At 52.7% G+C, this 26,047-nt stretch overlaps 4 protein-coding genes and 1 long non-coding RNA gene across 8 annotated transcripts; 2 read left to right on the top strand and 3 right to left on the bottom strand.

Moving 5' to 3' along the window:
* Positions 1 to 4,754: 4,754 nt before the first annotated feature.
* LAMTOR4 (late endosomal/lysosomal adaptor, MAPK and MTOR activator 4) lies at positions 4,755 to 7,987 on the top strand. Of its 3 annotated transcripts, none has more exons than XM_043561285.1 (4): positions 4,755 to 4,885; positions 5,364 to 5,444; positions 7,163 to 7,280; positions 7,627 to 7,987. In XM_043561285.1, the coding sequence occupies exons 1-4, from the start codon at positions 4,883 to 4,885 to the stop codon at positions 7,671 to 7,673; spliced, it is 249 nt and encodes an 82-aa protein (XP_043417220.1). In that variant the 5' UTR covers positions 4,755 to 4,882; the 3' UTR covers positions 7,674 to 7,987. The 3 variants fall into 3 exon arrangements, with proteins under 3 accessions (XP_043417220.1, XP_043417219.1, XP_043417221.1); XM_043561284.1 differs by having other exon boundaries at positions 4,756 to 4,885; positions 7,644 to 7,987; XM_043561286.1 differs by lacking the exon at positions 5,364 to 5,444 and having other exon boundaries at positions 4,780 to 4,885; positions 7,644 to 7,987.
* A 247-nt stretch (positions 7,988 to 8,234) lies between these two features.
* Positions 8,235 to 12,659, bottom strand: TRAPPC14 (trafficking protein particle complex subunit 14). Of its 2 annotated transcripts, XM_043561281.1 has the most exons (11): positions 12,024 to 12,659; positions 11,728 to 11,823; positions 11,492 to 11,621; positions 11,260 to 11,346; positions 10,976 to 11,096; positions 10,725 to 10,872; positions 10,512 to 10,594; positions 10,260 to 10,423; positions 9,588 to 9,742; positions 9,166 to 9,359; positions 8,235 to 9,036 (listed from the first exon to the last, which is right to left on the bottom strand). In XM_043561281.1, exons 1-11 carry the CDS (start codon positions 12,432 to 12,434, stop codon positions 8,883 to 8,885), a joined length of 1,743 nt encoding a protein of 580 aa, XP_043417216.1. In that variant the 5' UTR covers positions 12,435 to 12,659; the 3' UTR covers positions 8,235 to 8,882. The 2 variants fall into 2 exon arrangements, with proteins under 2 accessions (XP_043417216.1, XP_043417217.1); XM_043561282.1 differs by lacking the exons at positions 11,492 to 11,621; positions 12,024 to 12,659.
* Positions 12,660 to 12,885: 226 nt separating this feature from the next.
* GAL3ST4 (galactose-3-O-sulfotransferase 4) lies at positions 12,886 to 18,817 on the bottom strand. Its single transcript, XM_043561283.1, has 4 exons — positions 18,690 to 18,817; positions 17,241 to 17,551; positions 16,757 to 17,060; positions 12,886 to 14,322 (listed from the first exon to the last, which is right to left on the bottom strand). Exons 2-4 carry the CDS (start codon positions 17,363 to 17,365, stop codon positions 13,288 to 13,290), a joined length of 1,464 nt encoding a protein of 487 aa, XP_043417218.1. The 5' UTR covers positions 17,366 to 17,551; positions 18,690 to 18,817; the 3' UTR covers positions 12,886 to 13,287.
* Positions 18,818 to 19,348: 531 nt separating this feature from the next.
* GPC2 (glypican 2) lies at positions 19,349 to 25,963 on the bottom strand. The gene is made up of 10 exons (XM_043561279.1): positions 25,793 to 25,963; positions 24,968 to 25,126; positions 24,330 to 24,652; positions 23,421 to 23,501; positions 22,477 to 22,639; positions 22,128 to 22,258; positions 21,757 to 21,921; positions 21,524 to 21,663; positions 21,256 to 21,428; positions 19,349 to 20,252 (listed from the first exon to the last, which is right to left on the bottom strand). The coding sequence occupies exons 1-10, from the start codon at positions 25,956 to 25,958 to the stop codon at positions 19,993 to 19,995; spliced, it is 1,761 nt and encodes a 586-aa protein (XP_043417214.1). The 5' UTR covers positions 25,959 to 25,963; the 3' UTR covers positions 19,349 to 19,992.
* LOC122472002 lies at positions 23,409 to 26,012 on the top strand. Its single transcript, XR_006294321.1, has 3 exons — positions 23,409 to 23,520; positions 24,992 to 25,118; positions 25,901 to 26,012. It is a non-coding gene; the product is annotated as an uncharacterized LOC122472002 (long non-coding RNA).
* The last annotated feature ends 35 nt before the right edge of the window (positions 26,013 to 26,047 follow it).

Genomic DNA, 26,047 nt, shown 5'->3' on the forward strand with positions numbered 1-26,047 from the left:
GGATAACTACCATCCTGATTTCTACAACATAGATTGCTTTGCCTGTTTTGGTACTTTACATAAATGAAATCACACAGAATTTACTCTTTTGTGATTTGTTTATTTCACTAGATATCAAGTTTGTGCAATTCATTTATGTTGTGTATGGTTTAGTTCATTCCTTCTCATTGATCAATAGTGCTCCATTACGTGAATGTGACACAATCTACTTCTGTCTTTGGGCAGATATATGCACACATTTTCTGTTGGGTATATACCTTGGGGTAAAATTGTGGGGTCATAAGACCTATTTTTTTTTTATTTTTTAAAGTTTGTATCTTTATTTTGAGAGAGAAGGAGACAACACAAACAGGGAGAAGCAGACAGAGAGGCAGAGAGAGCATCTCAAGCAGGCTCTGTGCTGTCAGCATGGAGCCTCATGTGGGGCACGATCTCATGAATGGTGATCGTGACCTCAGCCAAAACCAAGAGTTGGACACTTAACTGACTGAGCCAAATAAGGTCAGGTGCCGTGACCTACTTTATTTTTTTACGATTTTTAAAACTATCAAATCTTTCATGTATTAAAAAGTGTGTATGGGGGCACCTGGGTGACTCAGTTGGTTGAGCGGCCAACTTTGGCTCAGGTCATGATCTTTTTTTTTTTTTTTTTTTTTTTTAACGTTTATTTTTTGAGACAGAGAGAGACAGAGCATGAACGGGGGAGAGGCAGAGAGAGAGGGAGACACAGAATCAAAAGCAGGCTCCAGGCTCTGAGCCATCAGCCCAGAGCCTGACGCGGGGCTCGAACTCACGGACCGTGAGATCGTGACCTGGGCTGAAGATGGATGCTTAACCAACTGAGCTACTCAGGCACCCCGGCTCAGGTCATGATCTTATGGTTTGCAGGTTCGGGGCCCGGCATCGGGCTCTGTGCTAACAGCTCAGAGCCTGGAGTCCACTTTGGATTCTGTATCTTCCTCTCTCTCTGCCCGTCCCCAACTTGTGCTCTCTCAAAAATAAATATTAAAAATTTTTAAAAAGTGTGTATATATGTACACACACACACACAGAGGACACAGAAACAGAGACTTAGAACCTAAGAAATAGAATATTACCGCCATAGTCCATTCTGGTTGCTATAGAGCTGAATATACAGAACTGGGTGGTTTATAAGCAACAACATTTATTTCTCACAGTTCTAGAGACTAGGAATCCAAGATCAAGGCACTAGCAGATCCTACAGTCTGGTGGAGGCCTGCTTCCTGCTTCATAGACTGCCATCTGTGCTGTGTGCTCACATAGCAAAAGGGGGGAGGGGTCTCTGGGGTATATCTTAAAAGGGCATTAATCCCATTTAAGAGGGTACCACTCTCATGACATAAGCACTTCCCAATATCCCTACTTCCAAATATCATCAAAATGGGATCAGGGTCAATATATTAATTTGGGGATCAATATATGAATTTGAAACCTTTTGTGTCTCTTTCTATCCCATCCCCTTCTCTATTCCAGAAGTAACCATTATTCCAGTTTTAAAAATCATTCCCTTGAGGGGTGCCTGGGTGGCTCAGTCGATTAAGCATCCGACTTTGGCTCAGGTCATGATCTCATGGTTCATGGGTTCGAGCCCCACATCAAGCTCTGTGCTAACAGCTCAGAACCTGGAGCCTGCTTCGTGGATTCTGTCTCCCCCCCTCTCTCTATCTGCCCCTTCCCTGCTCATATTCTATCTCTCTCTCTCAAAAATAAATAAAACATTAAAAACATTTTTTAAATAAAAATAAAAATCGGGGCGCCTGGGTGGCGCAGTCGGTTAAGCGTCCGACTTCAGCCAGGTCACGATCTCGCGGTCCGGGAGTTCGAGCCCCGCGTCGGGCTCTGGGCTGATGGCTCAGAGCCTGGAGCCTGTTTCTGATTCTGTGTCTCCCTCTCTCTCTGCCCCTCCCCCGTTCATGCTCTGTCTCTCTCTGTCCCAAAAATAAATAAACGTTGAAAAAAAAAAATTTAAAAAAAATAAAATAAAAATAATTCCCTTGATCTTTATCATTTTGAGATAGGTAGCTAGATAATAGATAAATCCCTAAATAATACATTATTTTGTTTTTCATGTTTTTTGAACTGAATGGAAATGGAAGCCTGCTTTATTTTTCCTCATAGCACTTCTTGATAACTTAACATCTTCTTACTCATTATCTGGCTCACCCTCTCCCTCACAGCTTCTTGAAAACAATACAAAATGTCTTTTTAATTTAATTTTTTAATGTTTATTTATTTTTGAGAGAAAGACAGAGTACGAGCATAGGAGGGATAGAGAAAGAGGGAGACACAGAATTTGAAGCAGGCTCCATCCAGGCTTGGAGCTGTCAGCACACAGCCCAAGGTGGGGCTTGAAGCCACAAACTGTGAGATCATGACCTGAGCTGAAGTCGGATGCCTGAGTCACCCCGGCGTCCCCAAAAAATCGTTTTTATTCACTGCCGTTATCTCCAATTCCAAGAAGAGTGTCTAGTACACAGAAGGTGCTCAATAAACATTGGTTAAATGAAAGAACGAGAAACTTTGCTCTCTACATGGGTAGTATGATTTGTGAAAATGAAACAATTCTGATGATGGCTGATAAACACTGCTTTGCGAGGGGCTTCTCTGCATCAAGAAAAAGGAAAATAGGGAATTTCTGTGGTAAAGTTAAATGTAGCTTTAAAAAATAACAATAAACATAGTTGGCCAATGGAGTAATAGAAAAGCATCAGACTCAGTGTCAGCAAACTTAGACTGGAATCTGGCTCTGCCACTTGCCCACTTGGGTGCCTGTGAGCAGGGCTCAACCTCTCTTAAATTTGCACTTCCTCAGCTGCAAAATAGAGACACTATTACGGGGTGGTTAATGAGAGGGAGAAGTAAGCGTATGGATGAAAATGCCCTGAACAGTAAGTTAAAGAAAATGACGCTACGAAGTATTGTCAATATCTAAGGCCAAGGGAAGCCTTTGCAAATTAAGCATCTCCACATAACTTTGTCTCTCTACACCCTCCTCCCAATTTAAATTTTGTTATACTTATTTTATTTTATTTTATTTTATTTTATTTTATTTTATTTTATTTTATTTTATTTTAGTGAGAGTAGGGGAGAGGGGCAGAGGGAGAATCTTAAGCAGGCTCCACATTCAGCACAGGGCTCAATTCCACAACCTTGGGATCCTGACCTGAGCTGAAATCAAGGGTTGGAAATTCAACTGAGCCACCAAGGCTCCTCTAAACATACCTCGTTTTAAATAAAATACATCCATCTTCTCTAATTAACCTTCTCCTCAAGTAACAGTACTTAGTTTTATTTTATTGAGATGCAATTCACATACTCTAATATTCACCATTTTAAAGTGTACAAATCAGGGGCACCCGATCCAGCTCAGATCATGATCCCACAGTTCATGAGTTTGATCCCCACATCAGGCTCCGTGCTGACAGCGTGGATCCTGCTTGGGATTCTCTCTCTCTCTGTCCCTCCCCCACTTGCTCACTCTCTCAAAATAAATAAATACTTTTAAAAATAAAGTGCACAATTCAGTGGTTTTATTACATTCAGACTGCGGAACCACCATCACTCTATCATTCCAGAACATTTCCATCACCAAGTAGCAGTCACCCCCCCCCCCCATTTCTCTCTCCCCTCTGCCCCTGGCAACCTCTAATCTTCTTGTTTCTACGGATTTGCCTCGTCTAGACATTTCGCATAAACAGCAAAATACTCTATGTGGCCTCGTGTATCTGATTGCTTTCACTCAGGGTTCATGTTTCCAAAGTTTATCCATGCTGTAGGATTTACCAATACGTCATTCCTTTTTATGGCTGCATGAGAGTCCACTGCATGGATACGCCACATTTTATTTCTCTGTTGTTCAGTTTATGGATATTTGCGTGGTTTCCATCCTTAGGTTATTAAGAGTATTTGTGTGCAAGTTTTTGCGTGGACATGTTTTCAAGTCTCCTAGGTATCCATCTAGGAGTGGAACTGCTCATGGAACTAACTCTGTATTTGGCTTTTCCAGGAACTGTTGATGGGTTTTCCACAGAAGTGGCATCATTTCACAGCCCCATCAGCAACGCACCGAGGGCGCCAATTCCCCCATCTTATCACCAAAAAGTACTTATTTCTAGAATCATCCTTCGTTTTACTTCACCAGCACTTTCTCGGTCACATTGGTATTGCGGGCCCAGAAACTATTTATATTAAAACAAAAACTTTCGATGTGACACTCATGTATTAAAAAGTGACTTCAAAGTACTGTTGCTAATGTTTCCTGGCACATACTAGACAAGACAGCACCACGACTGCTTTGCCTGAGGGGAGGAGGCGGGGGACTCGACTCACCATCACACCGTTCCTCACAGAATCCCAGGAGGAAAAGCCGCTTTGGGAACAAACCCCTGTCTTAAACAGAGAGCTGCCTGGAGTAGGTATAAAAATAGCATTTGAATAGCTCTTCACTCTGCATTTCACTTTATTCTCTCACTCGCTGTCACACTCTCAAGTGCAACCCCAGCTCATGGAAAACGCCGAGCCCTCTGCGCGCAGGCGCACACCCTCAGCCCGCCCTCCTCCCTCCGGCCCCGCCCCCACCCACCGACACGCCCCCCTGTCCTCGAACTCTGCGGCTGAGGGGCTGGGAGATGGGTATTTAAGGCGGACCTGCGACCAATCCGCTTGCGTCTCTCGGAAGCGGCGCTCCTCACTGGCAGATTAAGGCTGATGATGTAGTCATGTTCCAATCCGCGCTTTGGGGGCGGAGCTAAAGTCCGGAGGCGCAAGGCTGGAGGGGACCGCCTGGAGAAGGCACGTGACCTGGGTCTGGAGCCGGAAGCTACCTATCTGAAAGGGAGCGCCCCCAGCACCTAAGGCTGCGATGGTGAGTGAGAACGCATGCGCGGGAGTACGCGCCAGGGGTTCCGCATCCCTGTTCCCCAATCTCTTTGGTTGCCCCCTTTTGGGCCTGCACTCAGCCCTTACCTCCTGTCCACCCCGGGACGCAGAGAGAATGGAGATGGGAGGGGAGGCGACGTAGAGGGCTGAGGAGGGATCTGTGGGAGGGTGTACGGACGCTGGCGAGTAGTCGGCGGGGGAGGGGTGGGCCACTAGGAGAATTGGAGATGGGGTGGGCCGATGGGGCTGCTGAGGCCAAGGGAGCCCAGGGTCAGAGGGTGAGGAAGATGGGAGCCTCAGGCTCTGTGTTGAAGGCTCTGTAGAGGGGAGAGGGTCTGGAAGGACCCTGGCTGGGGAAAGGTCTGGGGGGGCACTGTTACGAGAGAGAGACATGGGTTTGCAAATGAAGGTCATCGAGGGCCATCCTTGGCATGCTTCTCACCAATTGCAACTTTACCCACTAGACTTCTGCACTGACCCAGGGGCTGGAGAGAATCCCAGACCAGCTCGGCTACCTGGTTTTGAGTGAAGGCGCAGTGCTGGCGGTGCGTTGTGGGCAAGGGCGGGGGTCTCCCAAGGACACAGGGCCCAGTGATCCCTTTTAACATCGCCCAGTTTAGCCTAATTTGTCTCCACTCTCACTGTTAGCTATCATGCCTGGCACGTAGTAAGCTTTTGGTAACTCATTAAATAAAATCTCTGGAATCAGTCTGGGAACTTCTGAGGTAGAAGTTTACTATCTTTTCAGACAACTAGTTACAGGTTTGTTGATAACTGATATTACCCACGTTATTCTCGAATATGTTTTTATTTGGTATTTACTCAAGATCCTTTGTATTTTGTTTGTTCCGTAGTACAATACAGTGTTAGCTCTCTAGAAGTTTTTAATCTAGCTGGAGAGACAAGGCTTAAGGTTAAAAGCTGTTATAATTTACATTATGACAAGGAGACTTTCTTGGAGGAGGTGAGAATTCAGCTGGTCTTAAAAGGATGGATGGTTGTGAACAGGCAGAAAAGGACAGTACTCAGGGTAGGAGTGGTAGGTTCGTGTTGAGATTTGGAAAGGTTTGGAAGAAGAGAATATGGTAAGGAAAGATCTGACTGTGGAGGACTTTCAAGGCTGGATTAGCACATTTATGTTAATCTTGAGGGTGATAGGAGCTTTGAACAGAAACGTGAGCTGATGAAATAGTTAAGCAAGATTTTTCTATTAGGTGTGAAGATAGACGGGAAAGGGCGAGATTCAGAAGTGGTGAGGGCTGCTTTGAAAATCTAGGTCTGAGATGGGTCTGGTGGCAGTGAAGAGCAAGGAGAGAAGAAATTTTAAAGGAAGAATCAATATATCGTGGCAATGACTAGAGACGGGTAATAGAGATACTCTTCTGTCTAGTAAGACAGTGAACCCAAGTCTAGAATGATGGCACCATGGCAGATAGGAAATTAAGAAAGGAAGTTGATTGGGGAGGGGGTGAACTAAGGGGAATTTTGGTGACTTGACTTTAGACATTGGTTAGAAACAGAGTAAGAGCAGTTAGTATATACTGCTAGGAGCTGTTCTAAGCATCTCACCAGTGATATCTCAACATAATCCTCACCATGAGCCCATAAATAGGAACTTGTCCCAATTTACAGATGAGGATACCGAGGTACAGAATGTCACAGAGAGCAAAGGGCACTGAACTTAATCTAATTGGGAGGCCCATGTTGAGGACGTTAGGAGAGGAAGTCGAGACAAGCACCAGAAAAGAGGAAGCCTGGGCCGCTGTCACATCATTACCCAAGGGCTAGGTAGTAGGGCAGGCCTCAGGGACAAAGAGGATGTGTATGTTTCAGATTCTACAGACAGGGCAACCAGAGGAAAGACTGAGGAAAAGACAGAGCCTTGAACCAGTCAGTAGTGGGCGGGCACAGATGTTTGAGAATGTGGATTTATCAATAAGTGGGGACACAGGGAGAAATCAAGTTTCAGGGATTAGGAAAAAATGGTCAGTAAAGAAATGAATGAGAGTCCGTGCTCACTGGGGGAAGGCCCATGTTGTAAGAATGAGAAACAGGATGGCATCAAGAGGGGCAGCAAAATGGGGCATCAAGAGGGACAGAGGAAAATTTCAGGTTTGTTTTTCTCCCCAAATGGGGGTATCCTTAGGAGTACCGTAAAGTTGAGAGGTAGAATTACAAGTGCAAGAGCCAAAGTGACTGTTCTTGGAATTCTTTCCCGGTTCTGTTTCCTAATTTCTGCCCTCCTTCCTCCATCTGCATGCAGTCATCTGGGGATCTAGAGAATGATGAGCAGGCAGCCAGTGCTATCTCTGAGCTGGTCAGCACGGCCTGTGGCTTCCGGTTGCACCACAGCACGAACATACCCTTCAAGCGCCTATCGGGTGAGCCTCAGCCCCTGCCCCTAATGGTGGTGATGGGAGGGGGTGGGGGTTGCTCCCAGAGGCTTCTTTTCTTGGGGAAAAAAAAATTTGTCTCCTGCCAATCTCTCACCATCTCTCTCTCTGAGATCCCTGGTTCTGGCCACTTTCTTCCATTTGGGATTCACTCCTGCAATCAGGAGAAACCAAGAGAAGGAAGGGGATTTAATGGAGCCCTCCTATCTTCAAATCTCTGAGCCTTGAACTATCACATGCCTTTGGCTTTTGATCCCACCGGTTTGCGTGACCCTGTAGAGGCCATTGTACCCCACTAACTCTGTGCTCCCTTCCCTCCCCCGGGTGGGGGAAGGTGTGTCTCCTCTCCAGTGGTCTTTGGAGAACACACGCTGCTGGTGACCGTGTCAGGACAGAGGGTATTTGTGGTGAAGAGGCAGAACCGAGGCCGGGAGCCTGTTGACGTCTGAGCCTGCCAGAGGGCAAGGGGCAGAGGTGGATTGGGTCCATGAGCCTCTGTGATGAGGAAGACGCAAACCTCCTCCCCCTCTTTCTTGGCTTGCTGCTAGAACTAAGGCTTTCTGCTCACCCACTGCCCCACCCCTACCTGGAAGGGCAGAGGCTTGGGGACTTTGCACTGTGTCAAGGAGAGTGAGGGCAAGGGGATCTCCCTCTTCCCTCCCTCCCTCCTAATAAACATGAGTTTGATGCTCCCAGGCCTAGGGATGTGTGTACGATGGGGGGGTGAGGGAGGTTACATCCTGAGTCAGTCTTCCATCTTCTAGGGAGACAGTCGTGTGTTGACACGGGGTGGGGTGGGGGGGCGGCAAGGCACCTGGGCATATAAAACTGGCAGTCGGAGAATAGTACGATAGGAAGGGAGCTATTTGTGTGCCTACTGAAGGGAACCGTTCTGAGCCCCTGGGATCTCTGCTCCTGCCACCAACACACAAATGCAGGTCATTCTTCTCCCTCCTGAACAGGCATTTAATAGTCTTATTTCAGTTGGAAGCAGTAGTTGGAGAATAAGTTACAGGAACAGAGAGATTAAAAAAAAAAAAAAAGAAGAAGAAGAAACAAAGAAAAAACCCCCACACAACTTAAAGTGCTTCAGGCCACAAACGTAAACATGAGGGGCAGGAGGAGGCCACCTGGCTATCCCCCCTCACCCCTGAGACAGGAGGGCCATTGTCAGGGTCCCTTTGCCATCACCACCCTCTAATCTCAGCCCTGCAGGTGGGTGGGAGGGAGGGTGTCAGAGTCAGGAGAGACAACTTAATAGGAACAAGGAATACACTTTGTAAACTTAGAACCAGGGTACTGGGCGGGAGGGGGGCAAGGGAGCTCTCGGAGCCCTTGCCCCTGGCCTTGGGGTGGGGCCAGCCCCCCCCAGGGAGCCGGGGAAATACTGTTGGCTTAGTGCTGCAGCCATACCCGCCCATTTCACAGCTTCTTCCCTGTCCCTCATCAGCAGACACAGACAGGCGGCCCTCTTGGGCCTCCTCATCCATGGTGGGAGGCATCCCAGGGGAGGCACAGTCTGGAGCAAGGGCCCCCTCCAGGGGGCTTTCGGTTTCTGGGAGCGTAAGAGGGAGGAGAGCCAGCAGGGTGCTACTTGACAGGCTCCACCACCAGGACCTTGCACTCGCGCTTGGCAATCTTGTCCAGAGAAAGCACAGCCTTGTCCGGAGGCAGGTAGAGGGGGCGGCCCACGGGGGAGGCCACAGGAGGTGTGATGGCCCTGCGCTCCATCACGCTGCCTGACCTGGGGGGGAAGGCAGAGGCTGTGGGCTCTGGTTGGGCCCCAGGACCCTTTCCTGTTCCCCCTCCAACTCTGGCCTCTCCACAGTCTGGTGCCCACGCCACCCCCCCCCCCACCCCCCCGCTTCCATACCTCATGAGGTGGCTCCGGGAGGGCTGTTGGTGAGAAAAGGACTGAGAGCGGCCTAAGCTAGCCTGGTGTCTCTCTACCAGGTCCCGGACAGCAGGGCTGCTGGGGCTGCTCTTTCGAGACAGGGGCCGGGCCTCGGGCGGAGGGTGGGACACACTGGCGGTGAACTGCAGCTTCAGTTTCATGTGCTGGCTCAGCTGGGGCGGGGAGACACAGGTCAGCATTCCAGCTCAGCCTCCAGGCCCCGACGCTCCTTTCAAATCAAGTTCCCCACTTGCCCGGCCAACGTTGGATGGAAGTTCCCCCTTCCCTATACCCGGCTGTTCAGTGCCATCCATGGTGTTTCCTCCACAGAGGCTGGAGGCCTGGACTCCTCCCACCCTGACATTCCCTTAACCCATAAGCCCAGCCCCTCCCCAGCCCACCTCAAAGAGCCCTGTCCTCAGAGCCTGGAAGGCCACACTGAAGGTGAGCGCACTGCCCTTCCGGGAAAAGCCTAGATTGTTGAGTGGCGTGTGGCAGACAATGGAGTCCAGGGCTGCCTGCATGGCCCGGCGCTCCTCCTCACACAGCTGCTTTCCTGGCGGGGGGGGGGGGGGAGCAGAAACAGCCACCAGTAAACACATATGTATAGCACTTCTCAGTTCGCAAAGGGCTTTTCATGAGCACAGTCTTTATATATTCTCTTTTGTTGAACTTTATAAATAACAATAGCAAATCCTTACTGTGTGCTGAAGTCTATTCTGACCACTTCACTTATGCTACACTATTAGATCACCATTAACAATCCTAAGAGATATCATTTCCCCCGTTTTAGAGAAGAGGAATCTAAGTGAGGCTCGGAGATTAAGTAACTTACCTAAGGTCACACAGCTAGTGAAGGGGAGAGATAGAAATCAAATATACAAGGGAGCCCAGATCCAGGGTCAATGTCCTTAAAATCACTGCCCCACTGCTTCTCTGATCTCTTCGTTTGTAACACTGTGGAGACCACCTAGGTATAGAGCCAAAGGAGCCTGCCACAAGCCCCCCACCTCTATAACTTCCTTTCCCCTCCTCTTCTGGGACAAGTCCCCAGAGCCTGACAGCCCACCTACCAGCCTGTGCATGCTCCGGGGTCCACACAAGTCTCACAGCAAGGAAGTCTTGGAGATTGTTGAGCAGTGTGTAGGTGACAGTGAACCGCTCATAAGTTCGAACGGGGGACTCACAAGAAGCAGTCATCACAAAGCATGGGCGGTCCAGGCGGATGCTGGGCAGGCTAGAAGCAGTGAGAGAGGGAAGAAGGGTGTGTGTTGCCAAACAAAGGTGAACAGGATGGTGTCTAGCGGGGAGTCCCACAAACTCACCGGTAGTGGGTATAGATGCTCTGGGTGAAGGGCAGCTTTGGGGTGGACCACTGAACCACAGCAATCAGGGGAACTTCTAGGCCCTGGGGGAGAGACAAAGGGAAACATCGTGTGTACCTGAGGTTCCCCTCTCATCTTCTGTGGCCCACTGGCCTTTCCCTCCCACTGCTTTTTGTTAACCTTTTCCTTGAGCATCCAGTCCCCTATACTCACCTCCTTGGCCCCTTGAGGGGGTTGCTCTCCCCCTCTCAGCTGAAACAGGAAGTTGTGTTCCTCCAGGGCACTAAGCGGGCAGGGGAAGCAGCCAGAGGTACCAGGGAGCCGGCAGAAGGAGCCCATGGAGACTTCCCCAGATTGGTGACTAGTTCAGAAGAAAGAGCGACACAGCTTGATCTTTTCCTGCCAGAGCTCTTGGCCCTGCCCCCATCCCCACTTTGCATCCCTGCCCCTCCTCAGGATCTCACCAGACATTATCCACCAGCAGCACAGAGCCATCAGGCATGACAGGTAGATAACTAGCGTTGAAGTTTGGGAGAATCCGGATATCCCAGATGGAAATTTCCTCCTGGGAGGAGCTGTTCAGCACTGTTGGAAGTAACCAGGTCAGCTCAGTTGAGAGTACCGGGACACCTCAAACCCCAACTTTACCCCTCCCAAATGGACCGATCCCCACCAGTGTGCCCAGAGTAACTGCCACCTAGTCAATGCCCCTACTGCTACCCAAGACCCAAGCCACAGATCTGCTCACCCTTGAGCACGGTCAAGTGTTTTCCAGCCACAGTGAACTGGCGGCATTTCAGAACCGGAGGGGGCAGCAGAGTCAGCAGGGTGCTCACTGCAGGAGGGCCAAGGCAAGAACTGATGAGCTGGGCAGAGACCTCATCCCCAACACAGTTCTAATCCGGCGCTTGCCAGTGTCACCCCTCCACTCTATCCCCTAAATTTCAGACTCGAGCATTTCCCCTCTACATTCTCCCCACCTTGGGCCTTGAAAGCGCTCTGCTCGCCCCGGAACGTCTCCCCAGGAGATCGGGTCTGCAACAAGCGCAAGTAGCCTTGATCTCTGACCTCTGGTGCCTCAACCTCCCGTTTCCACACAGTCACTACAATCTGAGAACAAGGGACACGGGGCCACAGTTAAGAGGAGAGCCAGCCAGCCCTGCCTTAGAAAGGGAGTCTGAATTAGGACAACAGTTCCACCCCTTGTCAATCTTACCTTGGCCTTAGGTGTCCCGGGGGGCAGTCTATCCAGTGAAACGGTGAGTGGGAAGATGACCTCATCTGTGGACACAATTGGTTCCTCCACAGGCAGCTGGTGTTTGCGAAAGGGGTAAAAGGGCGGGAGAGTCAAAGAGGCAGCCTGCAGCGTCCCCTTTTAAGATGTGCTGTACGCGGTTCTTCTTGGCTTCCTTCATCTGCCTCCTTCATGCCCCCAGCGTCCATCCCCCTCCTGTCTCTGGAGCCCAGCAAACCGCCCCTCCGCCCTGTGCCGTGTCACCCCAAGCTCCTCACCGTGGTCGCTCCCCCTGAGGTAGCAGGACCCGGGCCGTGGGTGAGGAGGGGGCTGCAGCCTCGAAACAACGGCCCACCGCCGGGATCCCCGCCCCCTGGGGGTTCGGGATCCTGGTCTGCGGAGCCACCACCCCCGGGCGCCCCGCCTCCGGCGCTGACCGAGGCCAGGGCGGCCAAGGCCGTTGCCAGTTCTGCCCAGGCCCCTCGAGAGCCCAAGCCCGCGCCACCCCCGGTGCCGGACCCTGCGCCTCCCCGGCAGCGCAGCACCAGCAGGAAGCGGACAGTCTCCCCCAAGTAGAGATGGTTGCGCCGGGGCAGCGCCCGGTACCGGCCCGGATCCCCCGCCAGCTCCGCGCGCGGCGGCAGCGGCACGGCCGGGAAGTACATGGAGTAGTCACACTGGGACTCCATGGGGCGGCGAGGACGGCGCGGGCCGGGGGCGAGGTGGGCCGGGCCGGCGGAGGGCGAGGGGGCCGTTGGGGTGGGGCTGGGGAGTCCCGACACCCGACGGGTGCTGTGCGCGGCCGGGCCGGCCCGGGAGACCGGCCGGGGCCGGGAACCGGGGCAACGAACCCGGAACCGAGACCCCGCAGGGCCGGAACCGGGCTGCTGGGCCGATTGACTGGAGAGAAACCGGAAGCGGAAAGGAAGGGGCGTGGCCTCCGGGGCCCCGGAATTTGTGGGTGACCGGACTGCTGGGGAGAGAGGCGGGGTCCGGCTGGGGTTAGGCTGCAGTAAGAAGGCTTTAGGGGAGACAAGACAGGTTTCTTAGAGAAGAAATATTAAAAGGACCCCCTGCAACTCCGCTTCTCCCGGGAAGATGGAACATCCCGCCCCCTTTCCACCCTACATAATGCAAGTCAAAGGTTCAAATTATTTATTCACAAACATTTCACAGTTAAATGAGCATAGTCTGGAACCAAATAATTCATAGAGAAATGGACGCATTATTCCAATCCACAAGTTCCAAGTTATTTCTGGCTTACTCCATGATTTGCTCCTCCAGGGGACTTTTGAGAGTGCAATGGGGACCTGCCAGGGGTTTGGAAAGGGGAAGGGGCAAAGTTGGGGGGAGGGGTACTGCTGGAATTCCTCCACACAGGCCGGAGGACTTGGTGCCCACATCTGTGCAAAGTTCCACTCATCGTCTAGGGCACAAACATGCTTTCAGAGGGAAACAGAAACGGCGTCTGGCTGCCCCATACTCATCATGTTTGCCCTTGTGGCTTAGCTGCTTTTAAGCTAAAACTTAGTAGTCTAATGGCTACGGGGAGAGTAGCCTTGAAGTCTTAAGGGGCAGAGAGACTGTTGAGGGAAATTGCTTGGCATCTAGCTTGTCCTTGTACTGTAGCTCAGGGGTAGCCAGGCGCTCACACTCCTCCTGGTCTGGGAGGCTCAGTCCACTCCGAAGTACATAGCCCAAAACCTTACCGGACCCAAACTGGAAAGGGCGGAATCGACGGTCAGTGATATATTTGGGGTCTAAAGCCTCACCCCCCACTAGACAATGTTTAGCCAGGGCCTCTCGGCGAGCCCGGAGCTCGGCCACAGCACTCTCCAGCCGGCTCTGGCCGTATTGATTGATCCGTGCCCACAGACTGTGGTTGAAATGAACGTAGAGAGCCCAGTCCAGGTGGTTCCAGGCTCGGGCCCGTGCAGTCAGCTGCCTGTCCTCAGCAGTCAGTCCACCACTGCTGACCGCGCTTCTGCCCTGCTCACCTCCAGCCTGGGCATTGTGCATGAAGCCCACCACATCATCTAGACCCCAGCACAGGGCATCTGCCAGTAGAACCAGTGACTCATCAAAGTACTCGGCCACCAAGACCAGGTCAAAGACAGAGTCCAGCCAGGCCAGACTCCACTGGATGAAGGATGAAGACCCCAAATCCAAAGAGGCATGGCTGGATGTCTGGCTGTGACCACCAGCAACTGTAGGAGCAGGATGGAGGAGAGCACTGGGATCCAGGGTATAGTGGGCTCTCAGGCCAGCGCCAGAAGGCAAAACATTCAGCTGTGGGGATTTGGGGTCTCTAGGGGGATGAGGATTCCCTCTCTTGGTCTTCATCTCTGGGGGGAAGGGGAGGCCAAAGTCAAACCAGAGTAAGTTGCGTGCATAGTGGTCCCCACGGGCTCCAGGCCGGTAGAAGGCTCGAGGATTGGCCAGGAAGGCAGCCAATGATGGTGCCTTGCGGAAGGCTGATGAGGTGGATTTATAGTAGGAGAAAGCAGAGCGGGCCAGAGCTGCTGGGTCTCGGACAATGGAAAAGAAGAAGCTGTCAGAGGGCATGACCTGGAGTACCTGCGGAGGAGAGAAAACAGGCATAGGGAGAAAGAAGTGGACCAGGAAGAAACTAAGAGCATGCCCATTGCTGGCTGATTCCCTAGACTCCTCAAACCACCTTCTTAAAGCTCTGCTGGGAACCCCTATCTTCCTTCATTAACTGACAAATCTTGGGCAAGTTACTTAACATTTCTAAGACTCAATTTGCTCATCTGCAAAATGGGGATAATCATACCTTACCAAATGATTATGGAGTTACAGGAGATAAGGATATGAAGGAACCTGGAACACGGGAAGCTCCTTGAGAACATTAATTTCCTTGGGATTTTTTGTGTGGCTTTGGTCAGAACCAAATCTCTAAGAATCAAACTTCGTGTTCACTTCTCCAACAAAAACCTATTAAGTGCCTACCCTGGGACTCTTGGTCACAGTTCCAAGAAAGGAACTGCCCTCAGGCCTCTTCCCAGAGTACCAGTGGGTCACTGGCAGCAAAAAGGGAGGAAAGGGGCCAACCATAATGCTGTCTCATGTATAGGCATCAGGTGGGCAGGCCAACCCCAGGATGGCCAAAAGACAGGGTATTTCTGGGGCTCCTAGGCATCTAAGAAAGTAAAGGCCACCCCTGGACTGGGCACTGGGGAGCTATGGACACTTGGTAGGCTGCTACCCTGAAGCCTGGGACATGTGACTCAACTTCTCAGCAAGAAGGGAGGTGAGACTTGGGCTGAGCCACTCCCTAGCATGGTCCTACAGGCACATACACATCAGAACCCAGCTCCTGGGCTCCCTGAAGGGTTTCTGCCTCTGAATACGGCTTATCACTGAACCTAACATCCCTCACAACAACCTCCAATCTGCTCTGCTAATGTGGGCATGCCCACAGAGCACCGCCTGTGAACTGAGTGTCTCTTTGAAGGCAGAGGAGAGCAGTGCAAAGAACAGTCTGTGGCATCAGGTGAACCTGGAATAAATCCCAATTAGCCATTTACCAGTTGTGTAACTTTAGGCAGGTTATTGAGCTTCTCAGAGCCATCATTCCTGCATCTCAAATCTGGGTTAACGCTTACCTTGAATGTGGGAGCGCATGGTACTCAATGAATGGTAATGACAATGAAGGTCAAAAACCAGAGAAGCCTGCCTGAAAGCTCATTGTCATCATGTCACGCCCAGCAGTGACCCCCCTCCCCCACTGCCTTTTAGGTCCCACACATACTCCTCAGCTGCTTTCTCCAGCTCTGGCTTCATGGGAGCATCTGGGGTTCTGCCACCTACACACATTTCCCCTGTTACACACGTGCCACCACTACCACCACAGCTTTGCTGGTGTTCTGCTTCCTCTAAAATACCTGATATTCAAGGGGCACCTGGGTGGCTCAGTCAGTTAAGCATCTGACTTTGGCTCAGTTTATGATTTCGCAGTTCATGAGTTTGAGCCCTGCGTCAGGTTCTGTTCTGAAAGCTCAGAGCCTGGAGCCTGCTTTGGGTTCTGTGTCTCCCTCTCTCTCTCTCCGCCCCTCCCCTGCTCACACTCTGTCTCTCTCTCTCTCAAAAATGAATAAACTTAAAAAAAAATTTTTTTAAATATCTGATATTCTTACTACAGAGTTCTGTCAAACCTTTCCTTAAAACTCACTTCAACAGAAAGCTCCACCTCTTTTGCTGAATCTTCTCCCCATAGTTCCAAATACAAACACACATATGCATGCACACATGCCAGGGAAGGCACTTTGACTTTGGAGCAGACGGGCCCAAGTTCAGATCCTAGCTCTGCTGCTTTCTATGAAGGAGGCCAGTCACTTAGGCTCTCTGAAACTTGCCCTCTTCATCTGTGTAATGGGGACACTTATAATGCCTTTCTGGCGAGGTGATGGTGAGGTAAGAACCCAGCACTCAGTAAGTATTCAGTAAAAGTTCCTTCCCTGTATGTTGTCATTTGCACATTGATTTTGTGTGTCTGAGAGCTCTCGGGTTCCTGTGTATGTATGGATGAGCTCGTGAGTGCACGCACGTACCTTCCCCTTTAGAACTGGGGTCAGGACCGGGCTAGGGCTTGGCATGGAGCTGATTCTCAATATCTGGCAGAGGAAGGTAGTCAGAAGGCAGTGGCTGAGCAGGGGCCCTGGTAGTGTTAATAGAAAGGGCCAAGAAGAGCAAGAAGCCCCTGGAGGGAGAGTCTGGGGGGTCAGAGTTGTCAGGGCACTGATACCAGTGGGGTAAACTGGCCAAGGAAAGAGACCAGAAAGCTCCAGATGTGAGAAAGCAGGACTTTGGCTACCAGAAACTACTAGGCAAGAGACAGCTGAGGAGAGGGGAATAGGAAACACTGTGACCCCCATGCCCAACTTTTGGGTGAGGACCAACTTTTGCCTGGGGCCTCCTCCCCTGGTGGTCTTGACCACAGGCCTGAGACCATCTCTCTCCAGTCCCACCCTCCCCCTTCTATGCCCCTCACCTCTTTCAGGTTGAACCTCATGTGATGACAGAGGATGTGGAAGGGGAACTTGGTGCCTCCACCCTGAGGGCGGTAGCCTTTGACCCGAGAGGCCTGGAAAAGCCTTGGGTAGCCGAACTGGTAGCGGGCAGGGAGGGCAAAGCGCAGCCCGTGTCGGTCCCCGTAGCGATGAAGCAGGTTCAGCACAGAGCTGCTCCCAGATTTGTGCGTCTTCAGGAACACAAGTCGCTGCCGGGGTGGGCAGGACGAAACAGCTGATCCCAGGGATGGGGCCAAGGGCTGTCGGAGTTGCAGGCCTGGTAGCCTGGGGAGAGATGGGAGGGGAATTTTCCTGTCCCTCACCAGCAGGTGAGTGGGCATCTTGTGGAGCAAAGACAGAGGACATGGAACCTCCTCTGAGTCACCAAGAGTCACAGCCCTAGGTGGCATGGGGAGGAGCAAATAGGGGACATCTATCAGGCATTGGGACAAGATGGGAACTCACCTCTTCTGGAAGGGGCCCCCCCAGAGCTGGAGGGCAAATCCGATGGTCATGAAGACTCCCAGAGCCAACCCCAGGCTCCGAGGCCCCCAGAGGCGCATGGTCCTGGTAGGAGACAGAGGGCCCATGTGGCAGGTAAGGGTGATGCTATCGAGGGACAGGGCAAGGGCCAGGCACAGAGGCAGAGACAGCTTGAGACAGCCGTGCAGCCGTGGAAGGCGCTGGTTGGAGATCGGGGGGTCATTCCCCAGGCCTGCTCGCAGCCCTGGTTGAGTCTGCCCCCTGAGTTAGCAGATTTTTGCCTCTGTCAGCGTCTAGAAGGGAAATGAGGGGGAAAGGAGGGGAGTCTAAGGAGAGGGTAAAGCTTTCTCTCCTGCTGCTACAGCTCATACCAGGAGTGGGAGCCTGCCAGGAGGGGCATGTGCTCTCTACACCCAGATCTTCCAGGTGGCCCACAAGTACTCCTCTGCCATCAGTCTCCAGTTTTCCCAGACCCCCACCTGCAGTTCTCCCTGAGCCTCAGGGATTCAGAGGGGAGGGGAGAAAGACCAATCTGCTCATGTGACAGTGAGATGGACATCGGCCGGACGCCCGGCTTCCTCGTGAGTTCCTCTGCCTGTGACAGATGGGGATGAAGAGCCCCATTCTGAGGCCAAGAAGGCAGCCATAAGGAGGGAATGAGGGTCAGACAGGTACAGGGTGCTGAACCCAGGGAGGTCAAACTATAGGAGCAACTTTGTCACGAGTAGGAGTTAAAACTCGGGCATTTCTTTTCTCTTCTGAAACGTTCTCAGCATAAGGCAGACCCCCGTGTATGAAAAGCTGGGGGAGACGGGTGATTTATGAAGCTCAGATCCCCGGACCCCCCCCAACACCCCTGTGCCCGCTTTCCAATCCCCTCTGTACCTAGAGAAGATGGAGAGGGTGGAGCTGGAAAGAGAGAGAAAAAAACTCTGCGACATAAGGATACTGAAAGATACAAACATCGAGCTTCTGAGTTCCTCCCCGAAGGCCCCAGCTTCCTAATCAACTGGGAGTCTGGACCCACCCCTTCAGATTACAGCCACAACCAAGGGCCACAGCCCTTCCCGACAACCCCTTTCTGGGACAAGCTAGGAGTGACCCCAGGTAAGGAGAACCCACACTTGCTACCTAGAGACCCGCCCCCTCTGGCATCACCCCCTAATTCCCTCCCCCAACACAGCCCCCAGGATCCAGCACCTCACCGGACTCCCTCCAGTGTCCTGATTTCTTCTATTCCTTCCATCCATCTCTGTCTCCTCCCATTACCCCCATTTCAGCCCTGTGTCCCCTCCAGCTTTGGTGACCGCTCAGTCGCCAGCCCTTTGTTGGCCCCCTCCGAGGTTCTCTCTGTGACCCCCCCCAGGTCTCCCCCCATAAATTCGAGAGTCCCTCCACTGGCTGCGGCCTCGGCTTCACTTGCCCACTCACCAGGCCACCTGAAGAGCAGCAGGGAGATCGGGGTCTGGCCCTCCCGCACGCCCCAGCCACCGCCCGGCTCCTCGCTGTGCTCAACTTTCCCCACAAACTTGCTCCGCGCCCAGGCTCCTCCCCCTCCCTCCCTTTGTCCCGCCAGTCCCTGCAGCTGCTCGGTCTTTAATTGTGTCTCTGGCTCTCTCTCTCACGGCATCTTTCCTTCTCCGTCAGGGCACCCAGCCCGCCCTTGGAAGACAGCACTTCTACCCTCCTTTCACGCTTAGGAATCAATTCTACCTTTTCCTTTTTGCTTTCTTCAGAACAAAAGACTCATTCAGGCAACAGAAAGAAAGAAAGAAAAAGAAAATAACAGACGAGTTGAAAGCAGACATTGTCAAGGACATGACAAGGTAGCCCCAGGCTGACACAGAGAATAGGGGCCCCCACCCTGAAGGCAAGGGGCAGTCTTGTGATATTAATGATGCCTCAGGTTCAGAAAGAATTTTGCCAGTCCCTACAATTCTCCCCATTTTACAGATGAAGGTGCCCAGACCCAGAGGGTAGACAACTTGCCCAAAGTGAATGACAGGGGGCAGGTTCCAAGAGAGGCCAGAAGCCTCTGCCAGGAGCCTGGGCTCAGGGAGGGATGTTAGAAGTACAAGGCAAACACAGGGTCCAATAAATTAGCTGTTTATTTGCAGAATAAACACTGAATCAAACACTGAAACATGAAATGGTGAAGCTTGTGAAGGATGTGGATGGCAGAGGTCATGAGAACAGCCCTTTTTCAAAAAATTTTTGGTATTGTAGTTTAAGAAATTGATAACTGAGAAAACTCCATAGAAACCAGGCCCACAGATCCTGACATCCTATTCACACACCCCAGTCCCCTGCCCTGCACCCCACCAGCACCCAGCTTGGTCCCTTTGAGACAGAGTGCCCCACCCCTCCCCACTTCCAACTTCCTTCAAACCCCACCCCCAACTGCAACTCTAAAACTCCTCCCCTTTTCTTTGTTGGGGCTGACAACTTGCCCAACATAGAGGTGTGCTTGGAAAGCACACACCTTCTTCCTAAATAAATACCCCCAGCCCCTCCTCCCCAGATTGTAAATGAAAAAATAAATATTATGAACACCCACCCACCCCCAACCCACCAATGGTAATCTCCTGGATTTGGGGCCCCAGCCATTCACCCAAAAAGTCCCTTTCTTTACCTCTCTGCATCCCCCTTCGACTCCTTCCCAGACCCAGCTGAGGGAGAGGGGGAGGAGGGGAAGGGCCATGAACCCTTCTGATGCTAGGGCACCCTTCCCCTGTTATCTTGGTCCAAGCAGGGCCAGGACTGAGAGGAAGAGAATGAGGATGGGTTGGGTGTGAAAACCAACAGATGTCCCCCCAGTCCTGCTCCTGCCCTGGTTGTGGCGGACAAGGACACCTCCTCCTTTGCCCCCAGAAGTGTCCCTTCGAGGAGGGCGAGGCAGCCGGGCTGGGGGGGCCACAGCTGCTGCCCCAGCCATCCAGTCATCTGCATAGTGCTGTCCCTCTCCAGAACCGCTGGCGTCCTCCTCCTCCTCATCTGCAGGAGGGAGAGGATCAGAAACAGGGTTGGAAAAGACATAATGGGAGACAGAGGAGAGAGAGAGACATGTAAACGGGGAGGAAGAGAATTTGAGATTAAAAAAAAGAAAAGGGATGCCTGGGTGGCTTAGTCAGTTAGGCATCTGACTTTGGTTCAGGTCATGATCTTGCAGTTCATGAGTTCAAGCCCTGCATGGGGCTCTGCACTGACAGCTTAGAGCCTGGACTCTCCTTCAGATTCTGTGTCTCCCTCTCTCTTTGCCCCTCCCCTGCTCATGTTCTGTCTTTCAAAAACCAATAAACATTACCAAAAAAAACCACACACACACACACACACACACACACACACACACACACAGAAAGGAGAGACAGGGAAGAGAGAGACACAGATAGATGGAAGTTGGGAGGTGAGAGAAGTTAGTGACAGGAAGGCAAGGAGAGAGATCGGACAGACTTGGGAATGAGAGACAATGAGACAGACACAGAACAGAGAGATGGAGAGAAGATAAACAGAAAAGACAAAATAGACACGCACAGAAGCAGCTGGCAGACAGAAAGACGGGTGTTGGAAGAGAGAAGATGAAAGACAGAGACAAACAGTAGTAGAGAAAAAAATGAACGTCTGTCTGTGCGTTGCTTCTCTGGCAAATACCTTGGGAGTCTGCTCAGTGGCTTCCCACCTGGCTTCCCTGCCCTCCCCAACGATCCACAGCCTTTTGCTTACTCTAAGAGGTTTCCCGCTATTCTGTAGGAATGCTTTGGTGTCTCCCCACTGGACCGCGAACTTAAGGATGGAGAGCCTGTCATCAGTCTTCTAACCCCTCACCTTTGAGGTAAGCGTTCAGTACACGCGTGTTCAAAGGAGTGAGAGAATGAGTAACTGAGTAGAGACTGGGGGGGGGGGGCGGGGAGGAGGGGCTCAGAAAGCAGTGGGCGGGCCCAGACCCGAGCGCTGAAAGCCTGGAGCTTCGAGAGGCTCTCGGGGAACCCGGGGCTCTCACCCCAGTCCTCCAGTTCCATGTCACGTCCCAGGGCGGCCGCCCTCATCCTGGTGGTGGCTAACCGGAGCTGCAGCCGCCGCCTGCGTGTCTGGACGTCAGATCTCAAGGATTCACGGTCCAGCTCTGGATTTTCGAGCTGCTCCAGGGAACTTGCGACCACAGGCGACAAATACCTGCCAGCAGAGCAGCCCCGAAGGCTCCCAGGCTCCCGCCAAGCCCGCCCCGCCCCGAAGTCGCGTCCCACCCGCCAGCTGCCGCCCGGTCTCACCGGCCCCGCCCAGCTCCTGTCCAGCAGGGCGCCGCCTCCTGCGAGATGTCCGCCGCCATGCGGGGGTTCGCGCACACCGTCAGGGCCAGCCCGGCCCAGAAGCCCCTCACCCGGCCCAGCCGATCGCGGAGTTCCCACACCTGGGCAAGCAGAGAGAGAGGCTGGGCTGGAGCGCACGCCCCCCACTACCCACCCAGCCTGGCTGCCCCGTCCCTCCCCCGCGCCCCACTCACCAGGCGGTTCAGGCTGGTGCCTGCGGCCGTCGTGGGCCTCTCCTCCTCCGTCCCCGCCGCCCCCGCCGCCGCCGGGGTCCAGAGGCGGCTCACCTCCTCCCGGGGGGCTGGGGCTCGGCGGGCGCGGGACGGTGCCCTTTGGGGATTCCCGCATTCCCGAAACACCTACCGCCCAGGGAAGAGACCCCCTCCCAGTCATCCTGCGGTGAAAGCCACACAGTGTCCCCACTCCCAACACCCCCAGTATCCCTGATACCCCACACTGTCCCCCCACTCCAGGCCCTCACCTCCTGTATTCTAGCTGACACACCCACACTGTCTTTCCCCCTGTCCTCAGTTTGACACTCCCACCTTTCTCACGGCCCCTGTACCTGGGCTGACACCACTGCACTGTTTTCCTGCAGATACACCAAACCCTCTGAGATCTTCACCCCAATGGACTGGGCTGCCAGTTCAAAAGAAAAAGGGCCCTGGAGCTTCTCAGCCAGGAACAGGAGACCATCTTGAAGGAGGGGAAGACAGAGAAAGGGTGCTATGAGGGACTAGATGTCCCCACAAATCCTCCCGACCTGGGTCTTGGAGGGAAGCAGCAAGGTGTTGGAGAGGGCAAACTTACATGAAAGTTTCTTCACTCAATAGGGTTTAAAACTCCCTCCCCAGTCCACCCGGAAAGCATCCAGAACACAAACAGCCCTCCCAGACCCTCCTGAATCCCCTCACCCAGATAGGCCCCCCAGTCAGGATCCAGTCCCTGGCTGCTGAGACAGCCATGGGCCACGTTGAGGCAGAAGCCCCGGCAGGGTGGCAGCGAGGGGACACCCCGACAAAGAGGACAGCCGGTCAGACGCATCACAGCCTGCCTACAGCCTTCGGACAACGGCATCTGAGGGCAGACAGCAGGACTATGTCATTCACAAACACAGTAGCTGCACTTACACAAGTTTGGTGTTGGACAGAGCGAAATCAAATACATACTCCACCCCACCTTCCCTAGGCTCTCTGTGGAGAGCTGGATGTGAATGTCTAGGGTTGCTGACCCCATGTGGCAGCAGGTAAGACAAAACTGCCAAAGATCTGATGAGAGAGGTTCCTAGGGGCCCAGGCTGTAGATACCACTTCTTGAAGGGTATGGAATTAGAGAGACAGTGGGAAGAGGGGTCTGAGAAAAGGTTCAAAGAGAAGAGTGAGCCCATTGTGGCTGGGAAGAGAGGAGACTGGGGATGCAGGAGGTAAGGCTGGGAGGTCAGGGAGAGAATGGGTGGTGAAGAGAGGGCTTTAAAGGCCAAGGCAGGAATCTGGCCTTCAGTAGCAGGGGAATGGGGAGACACTGGGGGGTGGGGGGGAAGTGGTAGAGGCACTACTTCAATCTCAGGCTGCTATGGAGATAAACAGACCACCAGAAGCTGGCAGGGGTGGGGTGGGGGGAGTCATCAGAGAGCAGAAGAGAGTCAGAGAATGGAAGGAGATCATGGATCATGACACACGGGAGACTTCACTCTGGCCTCCCCCCCTCCTGATTTACCCTGGATCCCAGGGCCTTGGGGCTGATATGGGAAGGCCCCATACCTCTCCAGTCAAGCTGTCACTTGACTCTTTCTCATAGGGCCTCTCTTACTTCTGCCTCTCCCTCTCTAGGCCCTGCCCACACTCAGGTCCCCTCTAACCTTAAGTGTTTCGCTGACCACATCTCTTCCGGTTTCCAGGCCCTGGATAAAGGCCCGGGCAGCCACCAGGGCCCGGGTTATCTGGGGTAGGGGAAAGAAGGTGAGAGAAACCACAGGGTCAGTCATGATTCAGGCAAGACAGGGACCAAGAGACTGAACCAAGGGCACAAGCACTGGGGGGGGGGGGGGGGGGGCAGGTTTGTGGAGTTATGTTGGGGTAGTTAGGAGTGTCAGGTGGTACAGGGAAGCAGGTTCAAAGGAATTGCAGTCTAGAAGGATAAAGGGGAACTGGGCTTAGGAAAAGACAGAGAGATCGTGTTTTACAGGGCTTGGAAATAGAGAAACGATGTATCAGAGCAAACAATAAACTGAAAGCCAGAAGATCTGGGTATGAGACACAGCTCTACCACTGGCTCTGAGACCTTAACTTCTGGGAGGCTCAGTTTTCTTACCCATAAAATAGGGATAATACTTTCTACCTCCAAGGGTTATGACAATTAAATGAGATACTACAGATGAAAGTCTGTCTCAACTATTAAGTGCCTAATTCATGTTTAGTTGAACCAGAGAAAGTCAAGATATTAGGACTGGGGAGCAGTTGGCAGAAAGGTGGCTAGGGGCCAAGAGCAGGTGAAAGGGTCAGGGATTTGTGTGAAATTAGGGCACCAGATGAGAGTGAGGGAGTACCCATTCAAAGGAGACCAGAGAGCATTGGGTCAGGCAGAGGGGACTGGGGCTCAAGCTAGGGGTCACCAGGTCAGAGACGTCTGCCATGCAGGATGAGGAGATCACCAGGTCAGGGGTGACTGGAGCATGAGGGGGGTGGTCACTGGGCCAGAGGTGAGTGGTGCACAGCTCAGAGGTCACCAGGTCAGAGGTGGCTGAAGCTCAAGCCTCGGGGCCTCTCACCTGCAGGCGGAGGCGGCGGGGTGCCTCCCCAAAAGGCTTCAGAGAGTCATCAGGAGAGGAGGCGAGGCGAGTGAGGCAAAACAGGTAGTCGGGGGAGAAGATGTAGTGTGGATGCAGCAGGGGGAACATTTTCTCCAGGAGCTGTGCCCAGAAATCCACCAAAGCGTCCTCTAACCCCTCACCGGACCTCTCATAGTAGTCCCGCAGCCGAGAGAACAAGCCAGTGAATACAGGGGCGTGCTGGGAATACAGGTGGCCGTAGGAGCGGTGGAAGAGCAGGGCCAGAGAGTGCTCAGATGACGAGAGCATCTCCCGAAAAACCTCTGTGGCAAATGCAGAGAAAGGGGTGTGAGTTGGGGTGAGGCCAGAGAAGGATGGAAAATTGGAAGGGCAGAGGCAGGAAGAGATGGGGATTGGAAGAAAAAAGACGAGTGCGTTAGAGCCTCAGGAACTCTCAAGAGACCTGGGCAGGCTGGGAAAGGGGTGGGGGACAGATCCTGGAGAGGAGGCTGAAGAGAGGCTAAGCCAGGGTTCGGATGCCTTAGGGATGAATTAGGGAGTGAAGACATGATGTTTGCTGGGGTCATGAGCACAGAGAGGAGGGATGAGGCCAGGTGTGGGGACCACCAATTCCTCACCATCAAATTTTCTGTGCCGGGCAGCCAGTGTGTGAACCAGGAATGAGCCGCTCTCCTCCACCAGGCCTCTGAAGGTGGCCTCAGTCTCCCAAGTCAGCCTCTGCTCTATCTCACTGGAACAGCAGGTGTACTCCTGGGGACAGATCCGAAGGTGCTCACCTGGACAGAGGAGACAGAAGAATGGGGTGGGGGAGAGTGCTAGCAAGAAATTCCTTCCTTCTTCCTCTGTCTGGGAGATTTTCCTTTCTCTTCTACTTGTCTGGTCTCTTTTCTATTGTCTATCCCTCAATCCCACCTATCCCCTCCTTATTGTCCCATCACCCATCCCAAGTCGACTGCCATTAGTCATGGGATCAAATAGTGATGGGCGAAATGAATGATCAGAGTGTCCTCAGGTGACCCTCCCCAACACTGCACACTTCAGGCCTCTAAGGACCTACAGGGACAGCATCGATGGAAGAATGGGATTTGGAGGGGTGGGGTTACTAGGTAAGCAAGAAAGTATTATCATAGAAGGGGCTCTTAGAAACACCGAAGGGAACAAATTGAGATGTGAAGAAACAAACACGGGGGGGGGGGGGGGTGCCAATTATTAGAAAGGTATTCCTAGTGTGAGGGTGGAGTAAGAAAGCTATTATGTCAACAAGAGGATAACTGTGATCCTAGTAAGTAAGTTCAGGAGAAGAGACATTATTGGCATGACAATGGCATGAAAAGATTATTATAACGGTCATTCTGAAAAGGAAGAGTTATTGTGAAGCGGGGGGGAGCCGCCCCCGCCCCCTCCCTCGCCCCCAATTCTTTAGTCTTCCTCATTCTCCTCACCTGAGATCACTGCGGGAGGGAGTAGGCTTAAGCTATATCCCCGAGCCCCCAGCACCTGCCGGGTCTCAGTGCAACTCCGGGTGACCTTTGCCTCACTCCCGGGTCCAGGACCAGGACCGGGACACAGAGACAGCAGCAAAAGCAGAAGAGATGGCAGAGCGAACATAGCTGCTGCAGCCCTGGTTCTGCAAAGTGTGTCCTAAGAAGGAAAGAAGAACAGCCCGAACTCGGGAATCCGGTTCTCTGCAGCGCGAC

This window comes from Prionailurus bengalensis, chromosome E3 (assembly GCF_016509475.1).
Source record: "Prionailurus bengalensis isolate Pbe53 chromosome E3, Fcat_Pben_1.1_paternal_pri, whole genome shotgun sequence".
NCBI lineage: Eukaryota > Metazoa > Chordata > Mammalia > Carnivora > Felidae > Prionailurus > Prionailurus bengalensis.

Bases quoted from the DNA above. Each gene is read 5' to 3' on its own strand.
- GAL3ST4 (XM_043561283.1), bottom strand. From the start codon at position 17,365: ATGGGCCCTCTGTCTCCTACCAGGACCATGCGCCTCTGGGGGCCTCGG. The intron at 17,061-17,240 runs GTGAGTTCCCAT...ATCTCTCCCCAG, and splicing joins GGGGGCCCCTTCCAGAAGAG to GCTACCAGGCCTGCAACTCC. The intron at 14,323-16,756 runs GTGAGGGGCATA...TCTCCTCCGCAG, and splicing joins TGAGGTTCAACCTGAAAGAG to GTACTCCAGGTCATGCCCTC.
- LAMTOR4 (XM_043561284.1), top strand. The intron at 5,445-7,162 runs GTGCGTTGTGGG...ATCTGCATGCAG, and splicing joins GTGAAGGCGCAGTGCTGGCG to TCATCTGGGGATCTAGAGAA. The intron at 7,281-7,643 runs GTGAGCCTCAGC...TCTCCTCTCCAG, and splicing joins ACCCTTCAAGCGCCTATCGG to TGGTCTTTGGAGAACACACG.
- GPC2 (XM_043561279.1), bottom strand. From the start codon at position 25,958: ATGTTCGCTCTGCCATCTCTTCTGCTTTTGCTGCTGTCTCTGTGTCCC. The intron at 22,259-22,476 runs GTGAGGGGATTC...CCCTCCTTCAAG, and splicing joins TGACTGGGGGGCCTATCTGG to ATGGTCTCCTGTTCCTGGCT. The intron at 20,253-21,255 runs GTGAGAGCCCCG...TCCCTCCTGCAG, and splicing joins CATGGAACTGGAGGACTGGG to ATGAGGAGGAGGAGGACGCC.
- TRAPPC14 (XM_043561281.1), bottom strand. From the start codon at position 12,434: ATGGAGTCCCAGTGTGACTACTCCATGTACTTCCCGGCCGTGCCGCTG. The intron at 11,097-11,259 runs GTGAGCAGATCT...TACTTCCAACAG, and splicing joins ACACTTGACCGTGCTCAAGG to TGCTGAACAGCTCCTCCCAG. The intron at 9,037-9,165 runs GTATGGAAGCGG...CTTCCCCCCCAG, and splicing joins TCCCGGAGCCACCTCATGAG to GTCAGGCAGCGTGATGGAGC.